We start from the raw sequence: 18,751 nt of genomic DNA on the forward strand, positions 1-18,751 counted from the left end.
AAAGTATGCAAATACCTCATGGGGATGAGTGAAAAAGATGTTGTCAGACATTTCTTGGTACCACCCAGTGAGAGATGAGGGGGCAATAAGCACAAAGTGAAATTCAGTAACTTCCATCTAAGTATAAGAAAAAACCATTTAATAGTGACAGTTATCAAAGTCTGGAGGAGGTTGTCCAGTAAGGTTTGGAGCTCCCATCCTTGTAGATATTTTAAATCCAACTGAACAAAGTTCTGGGCAACCTGTTCTAGTTGGCTCTGCTTTGAGTAGGCATGTCAGCTTGGATGATTCCAGTGACTCCTTCCAACCTCATCTACTCATCATTCTTTGAATCAAAAGGCAATAAAGCAGTTACAGTGTTAATCCAGGTATTTGCTTGAAACAAACAACTCCAAAGCAACAGATTATGATCAAGACATGTTCTACTGCTGAGAAGAGTTTCTGAACACTGATGATCCAACTAAATACTGTCTCTCTGGAGCACTTTTCATTGAATCAGAGCAGAAACAAATACAGTCCAAATTTTTCATTTCTGTGCCTATGCATTGGAATAATGAGGACTTCACTGACTGTGGTACAAAGAGAGTGAGAGAATTACAGAACTTTTGACTGGCCAAAAATTGTCTTTGCCTTAGTGATGGCACACCTTTTATTCCAGACTCCCACTCCTGCTGTTGCCAGGCTCAGTTTCTTGCAGTGCCTAGAAACAGAACCCTCAAGGCAGTCATTGTTCTTTTTGGTCTTGTTTACTAATAAAACATTCAATTTCTGGAAGTGTTTTGTTTTGTTTTTTAAGATAGGTTCTGAATTTAGGATTAAAATGCTCTAGGTAAGCATTTCTTAGTGCTAGTACTAGATATTAGCAAAAATGATGGCTTTTTTTTTTTCTTACATAGATGACATGGAAAAAGGCGTGCAAAAATCAAAGCACACCAATGGAGAAAGCAAACTGAAAAGCACACCTTTTTTTTAACCTTGTATTAATATAAAGGACCATTTTCCTTAGCATCTGCAATACTGAGGGGCAATGCTTTTTAGCTGTATTTCAAGTCAATAATTCTGATAATGGCTTGAACAAAGTTAGTAGCAAGACTGAATACATTTTAATGGTTTTTTAGGTATACTCTTCATGTTGGCTGCAAATTACATCTCCCACTGCATTTGGCTAAGCTCCAACCCTCTCCCACCAGGTACTTTTAAAATACTAGACCACTTTAATAAAATTAGAAGACCTACATTACTTTAATACCTAACCCTAGTACACAGTGGGAATACCATAGACCATCTTTAATGCTCTTTATGTAATTAGCTCTTCCACAATTATGAACTTGGACAAAAATATCCATTTGAAGAACATCAGTGGGATTCCAAAAATCCAAAGGAAAACAGAAAGCTTGGCAAGTTTCTTTGATACCAAAGTGTCTTTTTGCTCACAGAAAGGTATTTCTTTTCTTTAAAGTTCCTGAACATCCCTCCCTCAGCAATATACAAAATATTTATAAGTTTAATTACTTTAATTCTTGAGCAATTATTCTCACACAATTATGCTGAATTGTACCTTCATGGGACCTGAGATGCCAGCCAGATGGTTGGAAGTTATCCAATGGCTACTTAGCAGAACACAGACAAGATTTATCAAAAACTATTGCTCATAGTATGTTTGTTCTTGTGAAATGTCAGTGAGTTAACTGGTTTATATAGAAAAGTGAAATTCTTTCTCCCAGTCATAGCATATATCAGTTATAGCTACAGCCATGTACTGACATCCATCATCATTCATTTTCTGGTCAGGCATATATGCATTTACTTTTGTTTAGGGATCTTACTTCCCACACTGCTTTTCAGCTACTGTAGGAAAGTCTAAAAAAATAAATGCTGAGGCACCATGAATTTTTGGTTGTTCACATACAGACTAATAACTTAAGATACCAACTTGTTGCAAATGTAGCTGTACAGGTACAAAGAGTATTCTCAAGACCCTCCCATTTCAGGATTTTCTCTTTCATGAAGTACTCAAAAAAGAAAAAATCTAGGACTCAAGACATGGAGAAGCTCTGTGAATTATTTTTTAACTGCTAGCTCTGAAAAGAATACCCATTTCTCTGGACAAAAGAATTAATATTTATGACTGCAGAAGTATAGTCACTTTCCTGAGTTTGTATGCCAGAGTATAAGATAAGTAATTCTCTTCAAATGCATAAGATTAAAATGCAGACAGGCTAAATGTACCTTTTCATCTTTGCAGGTTGCAATGTGTTTTGTAAACTAGAGGATTAAATAATAGCTTTGCCTGCATCTCCCCACAGGAGACCTCCACAGAGGCTGAATTGTCTTTTACAAGAAAGAAAGGATCATTTCACTTTCTTGACTTGAAAGACAGGATAAGTATTATCTCCAGGGCAGACTTAAAACCCATAAATATGGTTCCCTAGGCTCTGAGAAAGACTAGACTGAAACCACAGCACCGTCAGTGTACATATTCTGCTCTAGGTACTTTGAGGCATTTTAGTCTCTGTGCTGCAAATAATAGATCTTATTCTGAGGCACCTAAGTATTCACAGGATATATATTTTGCTTAAGGTACCATGACATAAAATTTAGGAGATGCAGCATCAGCTCAGAATTCCCCTTCCAAACCACAAGGAAATGAATCTTTGCGTTCAAAATCCTTGGTCTGATATGGCCTCTTTCATCTGAATCAAGCTCAGCATTTTCTATCTTCAGGAAATTTCCCAGTCACAAAGTCATTGAGCTCTCCTTCCTTTCTGTTTGGTGTTCCCTTTCTCATCAGGAAGGCAGATGTTGATTTTCATGTTGACTAGGTAAATGATTAAACTTCTGGGCAGCCCATCTTTCTCTACTTTTCTGACCCAATGCATGTTTGGGATAGATATACATACATTTGCTGACATAATTTCTCATCATTCCTTGCCCCAAAATTCCTATTGAAACAAGCTCCTCCAAAATAAATCTAAATAAATTTATGGGCAAAATAAATTTATATATCTAAATAAATTTATAGCCTGAAAAATGTCACCCTGGATCTATCTGTGGCTTTTTTTTAAATGTAGAAACTTTGCATGCTGGAGTTACTTTACATGCTGTTAGCTGTCAGTACAAGGAAGAAAGTTCTTACCAACTCTGATTTGGGGACCTAGACTACTACTGCTTACAGGACTTTGCACAGTGCTTTTCTAACAGCTTTATCATCTAACTCTGAGATCTTGGGAAAAAAACCGCAGAGATTCTGCCGTTCACTTCAGAAAAAAAAAAAAAAAAAAAGATGCTCCTCTCAGTCTTAAGAACTGGCACTGACAAAAGCAGATAAACTATGGCTGAGGAGGGGATAAGGGAAAACACAGTGAGCAGATTCTGCTTCTGGTACTGACTGGGCAGAAGGCTTTGTGCATGGAGTGTGCTACCGCACAGTAGCTGCGCTGCTGTAACTGGGGCTAACAGTTGGAATTTATGGATACATTTGAAGTAACTTGTGGATTCTGTGGATTCAGCAAAATATACTGACATGGAAAAAAATCCTGTGCTAGTTTGTTCTGTGTGTGTGTGTGCGTATATATACATATATATAACATTTTAATTGCTTTGAATTAAAATATTCTTTTACATTTATCTAAACTACACTGGAAAGAGTGTAAAGAATAAAATGCATACTTCAAGGAAATAGTATTTTTCAGCATCTTGGCTAGACTAGCCTTCAGCTATTATAAATGTGCTGGGGAGCCCAGAACTGGACACGGGACTCCAGGGGTGGCCTCACTTCTGAGTAGAGGGAATCATATGCCCCAACCTGCTGGTAACACTCATACCAACATGGCCCAGGATACCACTGGATATCAGGATACCATCTTTGCAACAAGGACACACTGCCAGCTTATGCACAATTTGTTGTCAATCAGGACCCACACGTCCTTTTCTACCAGGCTTTCTATATTCTTTCTATATAATGTGCTGGTCCGTGTAGTTGATGGCTTTTTTCTTGGTGTTGTTAGAATAAATTATTCTATAAAATCTACCTAAAAATGCATAAAACAGCTGTGTTGTTGAGTCCAGTGGTTTGGGATCAACTATCTAAATTAAGTGTCCTATGCTATTTAAAAGTCCCAGGGTGTCAAAGACACATGAACTGATATAAAAGTTATGACACAGGAAGAAAATGAAACTTTCAACCTATTGTAGGACGAGATGGAAGCTAGGAGAAAATCTTAGTTGGCACTGGATGTTTTATGCTATGTTAACCAGATCAATCCCAATGAAAGACATTGCTGTGCAGAACCTAAGACTTCATTTACAAGAAAATACATTACAAACTGTTTCCTCTCTGTTTTATACCCACTGCTATTTCTGGCCTTTCTCTTTTCCTCCCTCTGCTAATGTGCTTCACAATGTCTAAAATGAAGTTGGTAACAACAAAAAAAATTTATTTAAAGTTTCTTACTTGTCCTGTCCATTTCCCATTTTGTTTGCTAACCTGCTTCAAACTGTTTTGTTCTCCACCACTTATGGCATGCTTATGATTTCAACCAGAAACAACAATAAAAATCTAATTCCTGCACAATATAATGTTCTCTGGTAATTGTACTAATAATATAACAAATATGCCTGGTATATTCCTTGTTAAAAATAATACAGCTAACCAAATTGTAGGAATACATTGCTCAAACACTCAAAGCAGTAATTACCATGTGCTATTCTTAACTTCTAGAACTTCTGCTGATTTCTCAAACCCTCATGCTAGACTTCCCTTTATTTCACATTATGCACAAAGGATTAAAATGACTAGACCCTGATTTATTTTTTTTTTGCTTTTTCCCAATCAGAAATATTGAACACTCAATTAAATTAAATTACATAATAACTGTAATATCTATGATTCAGTAATTTTAAGTCCATTACCACATGGACTTAAAATTTTCCTACAGTTAAAAATATATGCTTGTGTGCTTATTTAAGGAATGACTTTGTGTTACATGACAGTTAAATGCCAAAAAATTCTTTTAGTATTTTCAGAAGTTTTACCTAAGAGTTTTTTAACAGTATTTTTTGGAAAAAATGTGCACATCAAAAACAGAAAGGAAGACTATGGTGTGTGTTATCATAACTGAGTAGAAAACTTCTATGTACATTTGTTCTTCTTTTTCTTATGGACTCAAGTGCTACCTGGAATAAGTAATTTTATCAACTCTCATTAAAACTGTGTAGAGTGTTACTTGGGAATATGCACATTTGTCTACATCAGAAATACAATTTATCATTGGTTATGAGATCATGATTAATTTTGGTTTATAGTTTACTATTGATTGCCTACACTTTCCACAGCCACAACAATTTAAAATTTTATAAGTAATAATAGCAATGTCTGATTTTATCTTACCTGTTTCTACAAAAAATTATCAGGGCTTTACAACTAAAAAGTACAAAAATGTGGAATAGCAATAGCTGAATAGACCGGGGAAGATTAATTGCTACTGTGCTCTTTGAATACCTACTTTTAACACTGATCCTAAATCCCATTATTCTGTGGGGCCCTTTGGCATATTGATTACCCATGCATTCCAGTACTCTGCCTTTGTGGACGTCTGCTAAGAGACTTCAAACTATCAATAGAAAAAAATATTGGTTCTCCAGGATATCTGGTGGGTAAACATGAGCAGAGAAATGTGCAATGAACACTTTTACAGAGGTTGCCTTCTGTTTAGTCTTAATGACAAGGAACCACCAACAACATACATCACCACGGAAAAATAAAGAAGCTGACAGTGGTATACATTGTCAGCTGGGAAAATATAAGTCAGCTGGGAAATATAAGAAATTGCTAAAGGAAACCAAAGATATTAATGAGAGTTCTAAGGCTGATATTAAAACTAATAAGTAGTACATGAGACTGGAAACAAAATATTCTAACACAGATATTTGACTTGAATTTGACCCAGATGGCCAATTCATCAATCAGTCATAATACAGCATGTCAAAACAGAATAAGAACATTCCTGTATTTGGAGCAAAGCCAGGTGAAATATCTCACTGTAAGTGAAAACGCTTCCTATTGCATCATAAACAAAATCTTTTCAAATGACACCTGATAAATATTTTAAATGCAGTTTAGATCTTATTTTTAAAATAATAAAATTTGGGGTTTGAATTTCACTATGTTGCAAACTGAAAGTCTGTAGTAGACAAGTCAGAATATATATATACAAGCTAATCCAAATAACTTGCAGAGAAGAACATTGAAATTATGGATGAAGGAGCAGCATGGATGACTGGTGTTGATACTTCAATAAATGGTACACTACAGTGCAAAGCCTGGAATTTGGACCAGTTAACATTTTCGCCAACGTTTTGAAATCGGAATTGGTGGATTAAGTATAGGTCTGTTAGTTCCACATCAATTTCATTTTTAAAAAATCAAAAAAACAATGCACATCCCATCAAAAAAAAGAAAAACCAACCAAAACCAAACAAACCCAAGAAAAATGTATATAAAAATGTATATGTGATATAATCTACAAATACTTAACAGATGACAGCGAAATCATTGCAAACTTAGCATAGCTTACTTCTATATATCTATACATATAGATAAATGTCTTCTCAGACAAGAATGATACATATGTGTATTCTAATACCCACTCATGTTTATGTGTGCATGTATGATCACTTATAAGGGTGTATATATTCATATGCATAATTATCACTCAAGGCAAAGAAAATTACTCATAAAATTAGATCTCCCTGGAATGAAGCTCTCTAGTTTCAGAAGTATTTATTAACCAACCTACCTTCTATTTCAGTCTCTCATGGCATAATATTAGAAAGCTTACATTAAATCATTCTTTTGTCATTTTAAAATATCTGAATCATCTATTCAAACAAAGTAGTAAGATATTAAAATTCCTTATGCTGATATCTCAGTGAGGAAACTGGTTCAGCTGTCTATTGAGAGCCAGGAAAAAAATCCTATATGATAGTAATATGGAGCTTTTTTTTTCTTTCTTAGGAGAGAAAGGAAAAAGAAGGAAGCAGAGGCCCAAAACACCTATTTTCTTTCATAAAAAATATAAAGTGCAAACATGACAAATGCATATTTTCACCATTTGCTGCTAGAAAAACAAAACTTTAAGAGCTTTATAGAAGCCAGACATTATTTACTTGCTAGAGAGTTAATACTGCAGTGGTTTTGAGAATTCCTTGCCTGGGACTAAGTGAAGTAGGAACAGGAAATAAAGGTTATGCATTCAAGTGAAAACCTTCTTGATTATAACAAAGCACTAGGATAACCTAGAGTTTGGCTAGAACTATGGGGAGTGTAGACAAAAATGTGTGCAGAAATCATCACAAAATGAGGAGAAGGAGTATCAGCTCTAGAGAAAGAAATATATGCTGACTATCCAGCAGTGCTTCTCTGCAGCAAAGACTGTGCAGGAGAAAGACTCTAATTTCCTTCTCCTTAGGATTCCTCTAAATCCTAAATTAGATCTATATCCTCTTTTAGATAAATGGTGAGCTTGCTTTTTCTCACCCTCACTATATGCCTTCCTGTTGTTTCATTCAATTTCTCTTTCATTTAGAACAAATTTGACCAAAAAACCTTCAGGGGAAAAAGTGCAGTCTAAGTCATTTATGTAGCAATCAACTAAGTGATCTTTGCTTTCTCTCAGAGTAAGTTTTGGGTCCAGTTCATTTTTTCTTTTTTTAAAGTGAATATTTAGAAATTGTACAGCATTGTTTCATATCTAGAATCTGTGAATTACCTGAGGACAAATGTACTAATATGACATAAACTTGCAAAAACCTGTTATCATGTACATTGCAGAAGGTTCTTTTTACTCCTGAAGATCTCATGTAGAATACTGTAATTTGTTTCACAATTAACAACTGGTGAAGCATCTTGCATAATGGATCAGATTGCCTTGAAAGGAAATGGAAAATTTTTTTTAATAGAACTGAGAATCTGATATGTGAAGGTCCTTTAAGAGAATACACTTACTTATAGCAGCAGGACAGATAATCTTTTCAATTTTCCCTTTACCACCAACAGCTATTTATAAAAGCAGAAAGGCTTGCTCATATTGTGTACACGCAGTTGGTTTTCTTTTTTTTCCCCTTATTTTAAAAAAAAATGTAGATACAATCTTTCATAAAATAATTGGCAAAACAATATATCACATGGCACATCTGTCACAACTTCATATTACTCTTAAATAGAAATAAACTAATTTTTCATTAGTTTGTATTCTGTGCAATTAATAATATATTCTGTGGGTAAAGAGATTTAATTATCTAGTTAATTTTGATATTTAACATGTATTCCAGAATTACTTCAGTGTTCAAACATTTTGTTCATATTTGCAATTTAAAGCAGCATTCCCAGTGCTATCTGACAAGATATTTGTTTTACAAACAAAAAACCCAAATAATTATTTATTGAAACAGCTGAGCAAAAAAAAGGAGACAAATTCTATGTGAAATCCATGCCTCTGGTTACCATTTTACATGGCGTCATTGACAGTGTGGGGTTTTTATTAATTAGCATCATTACAAAAGTGAAATTTGAAATAACATTTGAAGGACCGATCTGTTCAGTGTTGTGTTCATCAGTAATGTGGGTCAAAGTAGAGACACAAAGCCTCTTCTTAAGAATACCACATTTTGAAGAAACAGGTAGTTCATTGAAGTGTTCTTTTATATCAGATTTATAAAGAGGATAACTAAAATACTAGTGAGTGCCTCAATGTATTCTAATTTTTCTCCTCATAGTCTTATACGCAGAGCTATTTGGGAGATTTTCTCTGCAGTCATTATTGTAAAAAGGTGATTCACCAACACTTTTTTGGCAATGTCAGTTCAGCCTTTGCATAATGTGAATGTTACCAAAAACAAAATAAAATTATACAGTTTGATGCAGATTTCTGTATCAAAAACATTACAATTTTATGAAATTCACATAGTAGTTTCTCAAAAGCTGTATCAATAAAAAAAGGCAGTGAAATTATACATTAAGGAAAAGTCATATTGCAGTATTTTGTCACCATCAAACCATCAGGCAAGAATTCAAACTTGCAAGTCTTGCTGAAAATATTTTTTTTCCTTTCTAAAAGCAGAGAAACTTTAGCCTACATATATAATAAAAAATTAAAGGCATTAAAAGGAATGTACACTATTTCATTCTTCACACGTAAAAAAGCCCAAAACATTATTTTCTTCTCCCCCACTTTTTTTTGGTGTATTTGTTTGGGTTTTTTTTGTTTCGTTCTGCTCTTTTACAGAGGTGTGGGGGAAAGCTGAGTAGAATAATGATGGGGAGAATAATCATCACAGATCAATAAAAATGAGAAATTTAGCAAATGATCCATATTTGCGGACAACTTCTTTATTGTGTTGGGTGAGGACAATGATTAAGAAGTTGTCATGCAATAAAAAATATCAATTCTCAAAAGAAGTCTCATTACCTTTAAGTTAATGGTCAAGATCACTGTGCTACAAGGGCATACAAATCTTCATTGGCAGCTTAGGAACATTTCCCAGTACTGTACACTGGAAAAGGGGATATGCACTTTCAATAGACAGAATGTGAAAGAATTCGCAAAACCTCCCTACTTTTTAAGGTAGCTTTTAACATTTTAAAAGAAGAATGTAAACAAATGTTCAAAAATTAATACTGGCATTGTAGACTATTAATTTGCCAGTTCCTTTATTGATAAAAGTGAAAAATCATCCCAATTAAGCTCTGCAATATTTATGTTAGTAAGGCAATATTTTATTCACTGCACATTGTTCTCAACCGCTTTATCCACTAATTATTCCCTTTTAACTTTTCAATAAGTATAGTATTTTTTAATAATGCAAACTTGACCTCAATTGTTTCTCTGTAAGGCAAACAGTTACACCTTTCAACTAGGCACTACTTAACCATGTCATTGCCATTTGATTTTAGGCTCACCTGACTGATGACTCTCAGATACTCTGGGGCATACAGTGAGTGTTGCTGGGACTGTTTCAGTTTAGGGAAACCAAGACAGATAATTTAAAAGTACCACCCTCTTCATATAGCTTTTATGGTTTTTACCAGATTCTTAATAACCTCCAGGAAGTCCATAAATCTGATGGATTTGAAACCATTCAAGTCCCCAGGAAAAACTTAACTAACATTATTGAGTTCAAATCAAACTCTGAATAAGAACAGTAAGACCTTTTCCCAAAGTGGTGCTTCTAAATTCAGCAAAGTGAAAACTTTTTTTTAAAATTAATTCAAACTATTATTCAATGATATAACTATGATAATAAAGTTATTTATCTTTAAAAAATCTTACAGGAAAATAAAGAAGCTTTTTTGATAGCATCTCTTCAACCAATGCTTTCACATCTCTGAATTTCAATATGCTACACTTTGTTAACAGGCACCTAGATCTTTTGCCTGCTGTAGAAAATCAATAGAAAATGTATCATCGATTCCAGGTAAAAGTGAGAAATAGCAGGAAGTCAAGTCATGAAAGGGCAAAAAAGAGATTTAAACGCATTTGTTTTATTGATTACTTTTGCCTATATCTTCAAACCCATAAACAACTTGACTATAAAAGAAGGGGCCTTAATTTTTTCCTTGTGTTGGACAGAAAAACAGAGTGCATGGAAAAAATTGCACAAGGCAGCTCAAAAGGAAAGTGAGATGAAATGCTGACAGAACTCTCAGGTGCAGTTGAGAAATTACTCTCAGTAAGTTAGTGAAATAACTCATGAGAAGATATATTTTCTTTATCAGCATTGCCTAACATACAGCTCTTCTGCATGAAGAATTACTGATAATATCATAGGATTTCAGCTGATTAAGTAATCTAAATATTAAGGAACATTACCCATTTCTCTACACATACTGGGATCAGTAGAAATAAATGGCTGAATGCTGTCACCATATTGTGAATGATGACAGCATCATTTCTTCTTGGTGATTTCTCATGGGCATCTCCTCACAGCACTGACTCCTTCTTCACAGCACAGCCAACAAACTCCATCTCTCTCCTCACCCAGCTAAGCCACTCTTTTGTAGCACTCATCTTCTTATTGGACACAGCTGTGGCCTGTTAAGGGCAGGCCTGTTCCTAATCTTTAGTTATTAGTACAGCTGCAACTCCTCAGGTATGAGACTACCTTCTGCACTATTTTTATTTTCTTACATTCTATCCCTCCACAGTTGAAGAGACAAATTTTTTCCAGAGTAGAGTGTGCACACCTAATTTCAAGGCTTTGCCATAAAATATAGGACTCTGTCACAAAATGAGCTGCTAAACTTAGTGGACAAGACACTTGTTCTAGTTTTGCTTAGAAAGGTAAGGCACACCATCAAATATACACTTAATGGCAAAAGTTGGGGTTGAAAACCTTATAATTCATAAGCACTTGCTGTCATGGTGCCCAATCACCTAAGCACAGCCACAGTTGTACAGCTGTGTCTGCTTATGTCTGAGCTGAGTCTATCCTGAACAAATGACACTAGGAAGTGTGAGAATGCAGGAGAGATTTTAAATCCACAATGTGCTATAGGAATATCTAGTCTTTCCCTGTGCTCCACAAGTGACATATAGCAAAACCTTAAGCACAAAAGACCAGAACTTCCAAAATATATGCACAGGAAGATACTCTGAATAATCCCCCTCTGGACTGTTCTCCTCAATAACCAGGACAACAGGCAGCATTGCTTCACTTGTTTGCTACATTCTTATCAGCTGCACCCCATGTAACCTTGTGCTATGATGTAGAGAATGATATGGTAGGGACCAGAAAAGCAAAAGTGACTTATTCCACTTGGCATGGCTGAGGGAATAAATGGTATAAGGTAGGTTTATGTTCCCATAGATTCTGAGGCTACCTGAAGGCAGCTCACTCCAGTGCTAACTTGAGCAGTGACAAGCATTCAGATTTACAGCACCCAATGATAATTCTCCAAACACTGTTGTAGCTGCTAAAAATTCCCTAAGTACAGCCAGATATGGCCTATATACCTTCCTTTTCTGAGAAAATCAGAGGGACAAGCTGATATGAAACAGCATCACAAAATCACTAACCTGGCCCTAAGCCCAATCACACCTATTACCATTTCAGCAGTGCTTCCAGTCACTGTGTTCTTGTGTTATTTCACATGACTTTTGCATAAAAGTTTCATCAGTCTGTTTTTATGCAATACATTTCTAGCCCCCTATCTGAACAGCTCTAAGAGTGCCAGCACAGAAATACACTCAGTGTCACACGTCAGAGGAAAGAATGAAGCCTGCTGTTGTGCACACATGATGCTCACAGAGGCACCTATGGTGCATGATGAGCATAATTTTGTGACATAGGCTGAACAATGAGGCAATTACAGCAGCCATCCTGCATTTCACAATCACCACTTCAGAAAACATTTTGTATACACAGTCATGCTGTTTGGGAAAGAACTTACTCTCAGAAGAGATAAGAGCTGATTGATTGAATTCTCTGCTGAGACTATTTTAACCAAGCATGCTTTATTACAGCTTACTGCACTTAGGTTCGTGTTTATGAACACGCAATGCTGAACACGCCTTGATAGACAATGATGATGTCTCTGCCTGACATGACTGCTATGATACTGTGACTTTATTAGCACATAAATATTACTCCATTAAATCTTTTGGATCGCATTCAATTCTGAAGCAACTCAAATGGTTTCATTAAGCAAAGAGATAAAATAGAGAGTTTTGCAGTCTAGTGTAATGTTAGTATAAAAGTAAGTAAAAAAACCTTGAAAATGAGTTGTTTTCTTGTGCTGAAATCAATCTACTTGTAAAATGTAACCTGATTTTAAACTTAATTCTCAAATTCACTTTCAGTTAATTACATTTAAATCCACTTAATATTCTGTAATAAATATTATACTTGTAATGGATAGGCTCAGCACATTAAAACAATAATTTTTTTATTAGTGAGATGAGGCCAATTTAAAAGAAAATTAATCTGTGGATGAAATGAGGATTGAATTTCAATAGTCTAATATCTCAGACAAAATACACTCTTACCAAGGGCACCTCTATCAGTATGCAGCATATTATTCTACAGTACAAAGTACACTGACTTGGAGAGTCTTGTATTCCATTACCATGGTCCCCAAACACTTGCTTTGGCTTTCTGTTGAATAATAACTGTCTACATTAATTGATATTTTAACAGGAAAAAAAAAAAAAACAAACCAGAAGACAAAACTGAAATCTCAAACCTGAGGAGTTCATTTTGAAAACAATGGTTTTTAATTTCAAAAAGTTCCAGCAGAAAATGACAGTCATCTCTGGGCCTCCACATAATTTATGTCCACACTTTCAAGTAAAGCTTTTGGTTTTTATTATATTTGCATCAAAATGAACCTGAAGTTGCAATTTTGTAAGCAAAGACATTTTTAGCCTATTTTTACGCAGGAATTAATACTTGCTTCTTGGGTTTGTTTTTTTTTTTCTGGGAGATTTCCAGACTCTCAGGAAAAATGCTAAAAATAATTCAATTCATCATTCTTGATAATTCATGAATTCTCTCAGTAATAAGAGATTGCAAAGTTAAAGAAATATTCCACATAGAGGAATCTGAATTTTTAGTACCTAGCTCTTCTCTGGAGCTAGTAGTCACGTATTCCACCTGTTCTTAGAGTCAATACTGTAAATAAAATTGTATATTATAAACCTTACTTAAATGTTAAAATTGCACAAACAGTATTAAGGCTGCCATACTTATTTAATTCAGTTTCTTACTGCTATTATAATCCTCTATTAAAAATTAAAATGAGAGTTCATGAAATGGTCAAGTAGACATCTCCTTAATACAGGATTTCTGTTCTATGCTTTCAACACCAAAGAACAATATTTCTCCTACTGAAACTATGGCCTCCGACTCATCAGTCCTGTCTTTGAACAAAATCGTATTCACCGAGTCTCCCAAAAACCACTGTTTTTCTTACTGATTAATTCTAATCCACATTTGGTTAAGCATTTTATTTTCAAAAGAAAATATTACTTTCATTCAGAGCAAATTGGCAGCACAGGATGACTGCTTGTCCTGAAAGAGACTATCTGGGCCATTTTTATCCTAAATCCACAATTTAGGTGAAGAATTCCTCCAAAACATTGGAAAATGTTGAGACATATTTTTTTCATCTTATGGCTTCAAATGCACATTTTTTCTAAGAATGCTTAAGCCCAATGATCAGGTTTAAGTATTAGGGGTAGAAGGGAAGGTACCTATACAATTTACATTGTATAATTTACATTGTATAATTTACATTGTATAATCTCATCCTCCACACATTAACATACAAACACAAATATGTATTAATTTAAAAAAAGCATGATTCTTGTTTCTTACTGATTAACACACTCCAGGAGGAGCTGTACAGCAGTAATTTCCGAGTCTGCCATTTAAATTAGTTAAAACTAACCAAGACTTTCTTGTTTCAAATGCTAATTTATTCAATGGTAAAGACTATATGATTGCTTGTTTTATGTATATAAAATACTAACTGCTAACACCCTAGTCATTCTCTTTTCAATTCTTCTTCTCTTTTAAACTTACTCAAAGGTAAAGCCACCACATAGACCACATAATGCAATTTATCTACTCACCATAAATAGAAATTTTATATCATGCATCTTAATTCCCATACAAATACAAAGGAGAAGAAATTAGGTCTCATTTTGAGTTCTCTCCTCTTATATTTAGCCAGTAATAAAGCTTGGTTAATAAAACATGACTACTATTAGGGCACTGGACAACTACAAATTATCCCAAAATTATTTAATTCAAGCTTTGTAGAGTCACATAATCACAGTTCTCCAAGTAACATCCAAATGTTGTTTTGACATGCTTCCTTAGTAGTACTTACTTGGTCATTTAAAATGGGGTTGCTATAAATATTTCCATTAAAGCCAATACACGAGTATTAGGAAGTTAATCAAATTACAGAGTACAATGTTCTACCTGTTCATCACTGGAGTTTCTGCCACTTTTCTGACTTTCTTTTTCCTTTGTTTTTAAGTCTTTAAAATGTCAACAAGAGACACATTACTTTCTATGCCAGAACAACTACTCTATGTTAGAGAGAATAAATTACTTGGATAGCAGAAATATAGCTAGAACGTGTTTCTCCAGAATTCACTTCAAACCAGATCTTTTATGGCAGGTTATCACCAGTTCTTTTCCTTATTTGATGTGTTTATGCTGTGTTTAATTAGTAACTGTGTTGCAGTTTGTTAGTGCTGATGTGCTATAGATCACTTTTTTTACTGAAAAACATTGCTGAAAAAAATCAATTAAAAATAATCACAAGCTTTAGTTACATATCAAACACCTTCTTATAAAAGGCAAAGTCCTTCTATTTTCACCACTGTTTCTCACATACAATTCATATTGTATTTTGAGGTCTCCTTCTGAATCTTGGTATCTTTGCTATAGGAAAAGGCCAGTGTTATTTCTGCAAAGTCATAGATCATGTCTGCACAAAAAAGAAAAGGTGAGCAGTAGTTACTGGGCTCTCTCCTGCAGGTGTGATAGAGGCACCAATATTCTAACCAGACCCCATGACTTGGGAGATGTTTTGGTTAGGGCCAAGTTTAGTGAGGCTCCTTGCAGTCCCTCTGCAAGGCTTCTCAGCCTATGGAAAGTTACTTTTTCCTCACCACAGGCACCAATCATACTGCCAGCAGTAACCTGGATCATATTGAGACCATCTACAGAGCTCTGGGGTGGAAAGATGTGGGCCTAGGAGTTGTTCTCCTTAAACTTCTCACTGAGGCAGGAAAGGCTTAAACAGAGATGGAACACACTAAGTTTTTATTAGATACAAAGTATTAAAATTGCCATGAGGACATTTAAGCACTGGCTCAGATTGCATGGGGAGCTTGCGGTATCTCTGTCCTTGCAAATACTCAAGACTCTACTAGATGTTTACTCTGAGCTATCAGGTCTAATGGAACCTGCTGTGAGAAGACAGCTGAATGAATTGACGCCTGGAGAACCCTGCCAACCCAAGTTATGGTTATGTTTTTCAATATGTTTATGAATACATGCCTTGAAAAGAGCATGGGAGTGAAAGATGAAGGAATGTTCATGTTATAAAGTTACTCAGAGTAATAACGTCGAGGCTCAGCTGTGAAGACCTGTGGAAGAACCTTGTGAGTGGTTTGCCAATAAAACAACTCATGGAACTTAATACAAACAAATATAAATTGTTTCATAATGTGGAAGATAAAGAATTCTAACAATATCTAGGACAAAAGGATTTGATATGATCATTACCAGTTAAGGACCTTGGGCTCACGACAGCTATTTCCACCAAAACACCAAACCAATAAATAGAATACCTCAGAAATACATAAAAATTGCTAGAAATTATTAAGAATCTATAAAAGAGAAAAACCACAAAGAGTATTAGAGAACATTGTTCACACCATCAAAATTCACAAATCACACTCCGATTTAGACCTGTGTGCAGTTTGGCTCATTCTGATTTGAAAAAAAAAAAAGAGAACCACTAAACAACAAAATATATTTGATGAGAAGCAAGCAAAGAATTTTATACTATGAACAATTGATTAAGAGAGCATTTTCAATAAAGAAAATATATAATGTCAGGGGAGATGATACTATAGAGATTCAAAAAGTGACTGGCTTAGATATGGTGGATTGAAACAGACTATTCTTCATCTTTTCAAAAGGAAGAAACAAGAATATTGAATAAGGTCAACTGAAGCTAGTTTCATAACAAGCAAAATGTGTACTTTGTGGAATGAGACACAGAATTGTAAAACTAATTGATATATAGTGCTGTGAATGCTACATGGATTTCACAGGAAAACATGACCAGTTAATGGAATCTAATGGTTATCGAATATGTAAAAATGACCCTGTCACTGGATGTATTAAGGAAATGCTCTTCTTTAGGCATTTGTTTTAGATAATACTGGAGATGGGACATTGGATTTCACAGATCTTCTAGTGTGACCTGGGATAGCCATATTAAGTTTTGTGGGGCAGTTCATCTTCATGTCATAATCACAGAACCATAGAACAGTTTGAATTAGAAAGGACCTCAAAGATCATCTTGTTCCAAGTCCCCTGCCATGGGCAGAGACACCTTACACCAGACCAGGTTGCTCAGGGCCTCATTCAGTTTGGCCTTGAAAACCTCCAGAGATGGGTCATCCACAGGTTCTTTGAGAAACCTGTTTCAGTGCCTCACCAACCCTACAGTAAAGAATTTCTTCCTAATATACAACCTAAACATACCCTCTTTAAATTGATCCCAGCTTGTAAAAAGGACCATCTCCAGGTCCTTCTCCAGATTTTGTGTAGCTCCCCTTTAGGTACTGGAAGCTTTAAACCTCCTTTAAGGTGTGCTTGACACATATGCCAGAAGTGAGCTGATCACATAATATACAAAAAATGAAAGCGCACCAGTCAAAAGCAATTACTGTGTTTATTTTTCCTTTATATTGCTACATAGCGAATAAGAAGGGAAAATTTCAGATATGTGTTTCGTGCTGGATCACCAAGGGACGTTTATGACATCACATCACTGTAATTTAAAATAAAGCACTGTGGTACTCTGGTTTGATTTACTTTTAAAAATCCTCCTTATTTTACAACTAAAAATTCCCCATGCTTTTAACATGGAAGGGAATAATTTTCCTGTAATACATGCAAGGATAAATAAGAGCTGACAGATGGTATAATATACAATAAAAGTTTCTATTAGGTTCATAATACATCTTATACAAACACAGTCCTTACGCTCATGTATTCCCAATGGCCTTGGTCTAGGTCCTAGTGAAATCAACAAGACCATTTCCATTAAATTTGCTGTATAGCATAAGAAAATTAACAGTTTTCCAGTCATTTCATATTTTTAATAAAAAATGTACAAAAATTTATTGCTTGTCTGGAGTATTGAGATGCATTGATTTTAATAATTTATGATTCCTCTGTGTTTATGTACTGCAGCCTGAAACCACACGATTAAGCTAACTATATACATAGTTAAGACAGCAAGAATATATAAAAGGAATGTATTAATATCAAAAGAAAATGGTGTTTTCCTTTTAGTTTGACTCTTTGGGCATGCATTCACTCCATAATGCCCAGAGGAAACTCAAAGCTGTGGATCTATAAAAAAACAAAGAAATTAGGTAAAGTCAACCATGACAAAAATAATAAAAAAGACAGGAGAAAGTGTATGTTTTAGTTTTTGATAAATGCTCTAGCTCTAAGAATATCAACTGCCTAGAGAATTTAACCTATTAGTACTACATATTCTATTCTTTTGGGGTTCTGTTGTAGCTAGTTAACTGTAAACGAAATTCAATTAAGCAATGAAAACTTGGAAGATTTTATGCATGACAAAAAGAGACATGAAACTGTCTTTTCTCTTTCTATGTCAAAAGTAACCCTGGCCCCATGAGGACTTTTTCTGGCTATAGCTTTAAAAGACAATAAAAAAAGTTTCTATACATTGATTAGTAACAAAGGGAAGGCTAAGGATAATCCCCAGACTTTGCTGAATGTGGGGGGAAACACTGACAAAGGAGGAAAAGGCTGAGGTACCTAATGCCCTCTTTTGCCTCTGCCTTTAATACAAAGACCAGCTGCTCTCTGGATACCCTGACCTGGAAGACAGGGATGAGAGCAGTATGAAGACTCCCATAACCCAAGATAAAATTATCAGTGACCTGCTGCACCATTTAGGCAC

At 35.0% G+C, this 18,751-nt stretch overlaps 1 protein-coding gene across 12 annotated transcripts in view; it reads right to left on the bottom strand.

Moving 5' to 3' along the window:
• Window positions 1-18,751, bottom strand: part of GPC5 (glypican 5) — a 602,268-nt gene that overhangs the window by 343,873 nt on the left and 239,644 nt on the right. Inside the window, exon 7 of one of the 12 annotated variants that reach the window (XM_071430995.1) lies at window positions 17,493-18,168. The exons of the other annotated variants lie outside the window; for them this stretch is intronic. Coding sequence (XP_071287096.1) covers window positions 18,130-18,168 — 39 coding nt within the window. The 3' untranslated portion in view covers window positions 17,493-18,129. Of the gene's footprint in view, window positions 1-17,492; window positions 18,169-18,751 lie in introns of those variants that run through there. 12 annotated transcript variants of the gene reach the window in all.

This window comes from Agelaius tricolor, unplaced genomic scaffold, assembly GCF_023055355.1.
Source record: "Agelaius tricolor isolate 1412-34295 unplaced genomic scaffold, bAgeTri1.0.p SCAF_7, whole genome shotgun sequence".
Lineage (NCBI taxonomy): Eukaryota > Metazoa > Chordata > Aves > Passeriformes > Icteridae > Agelaius > Agelaius tricolor.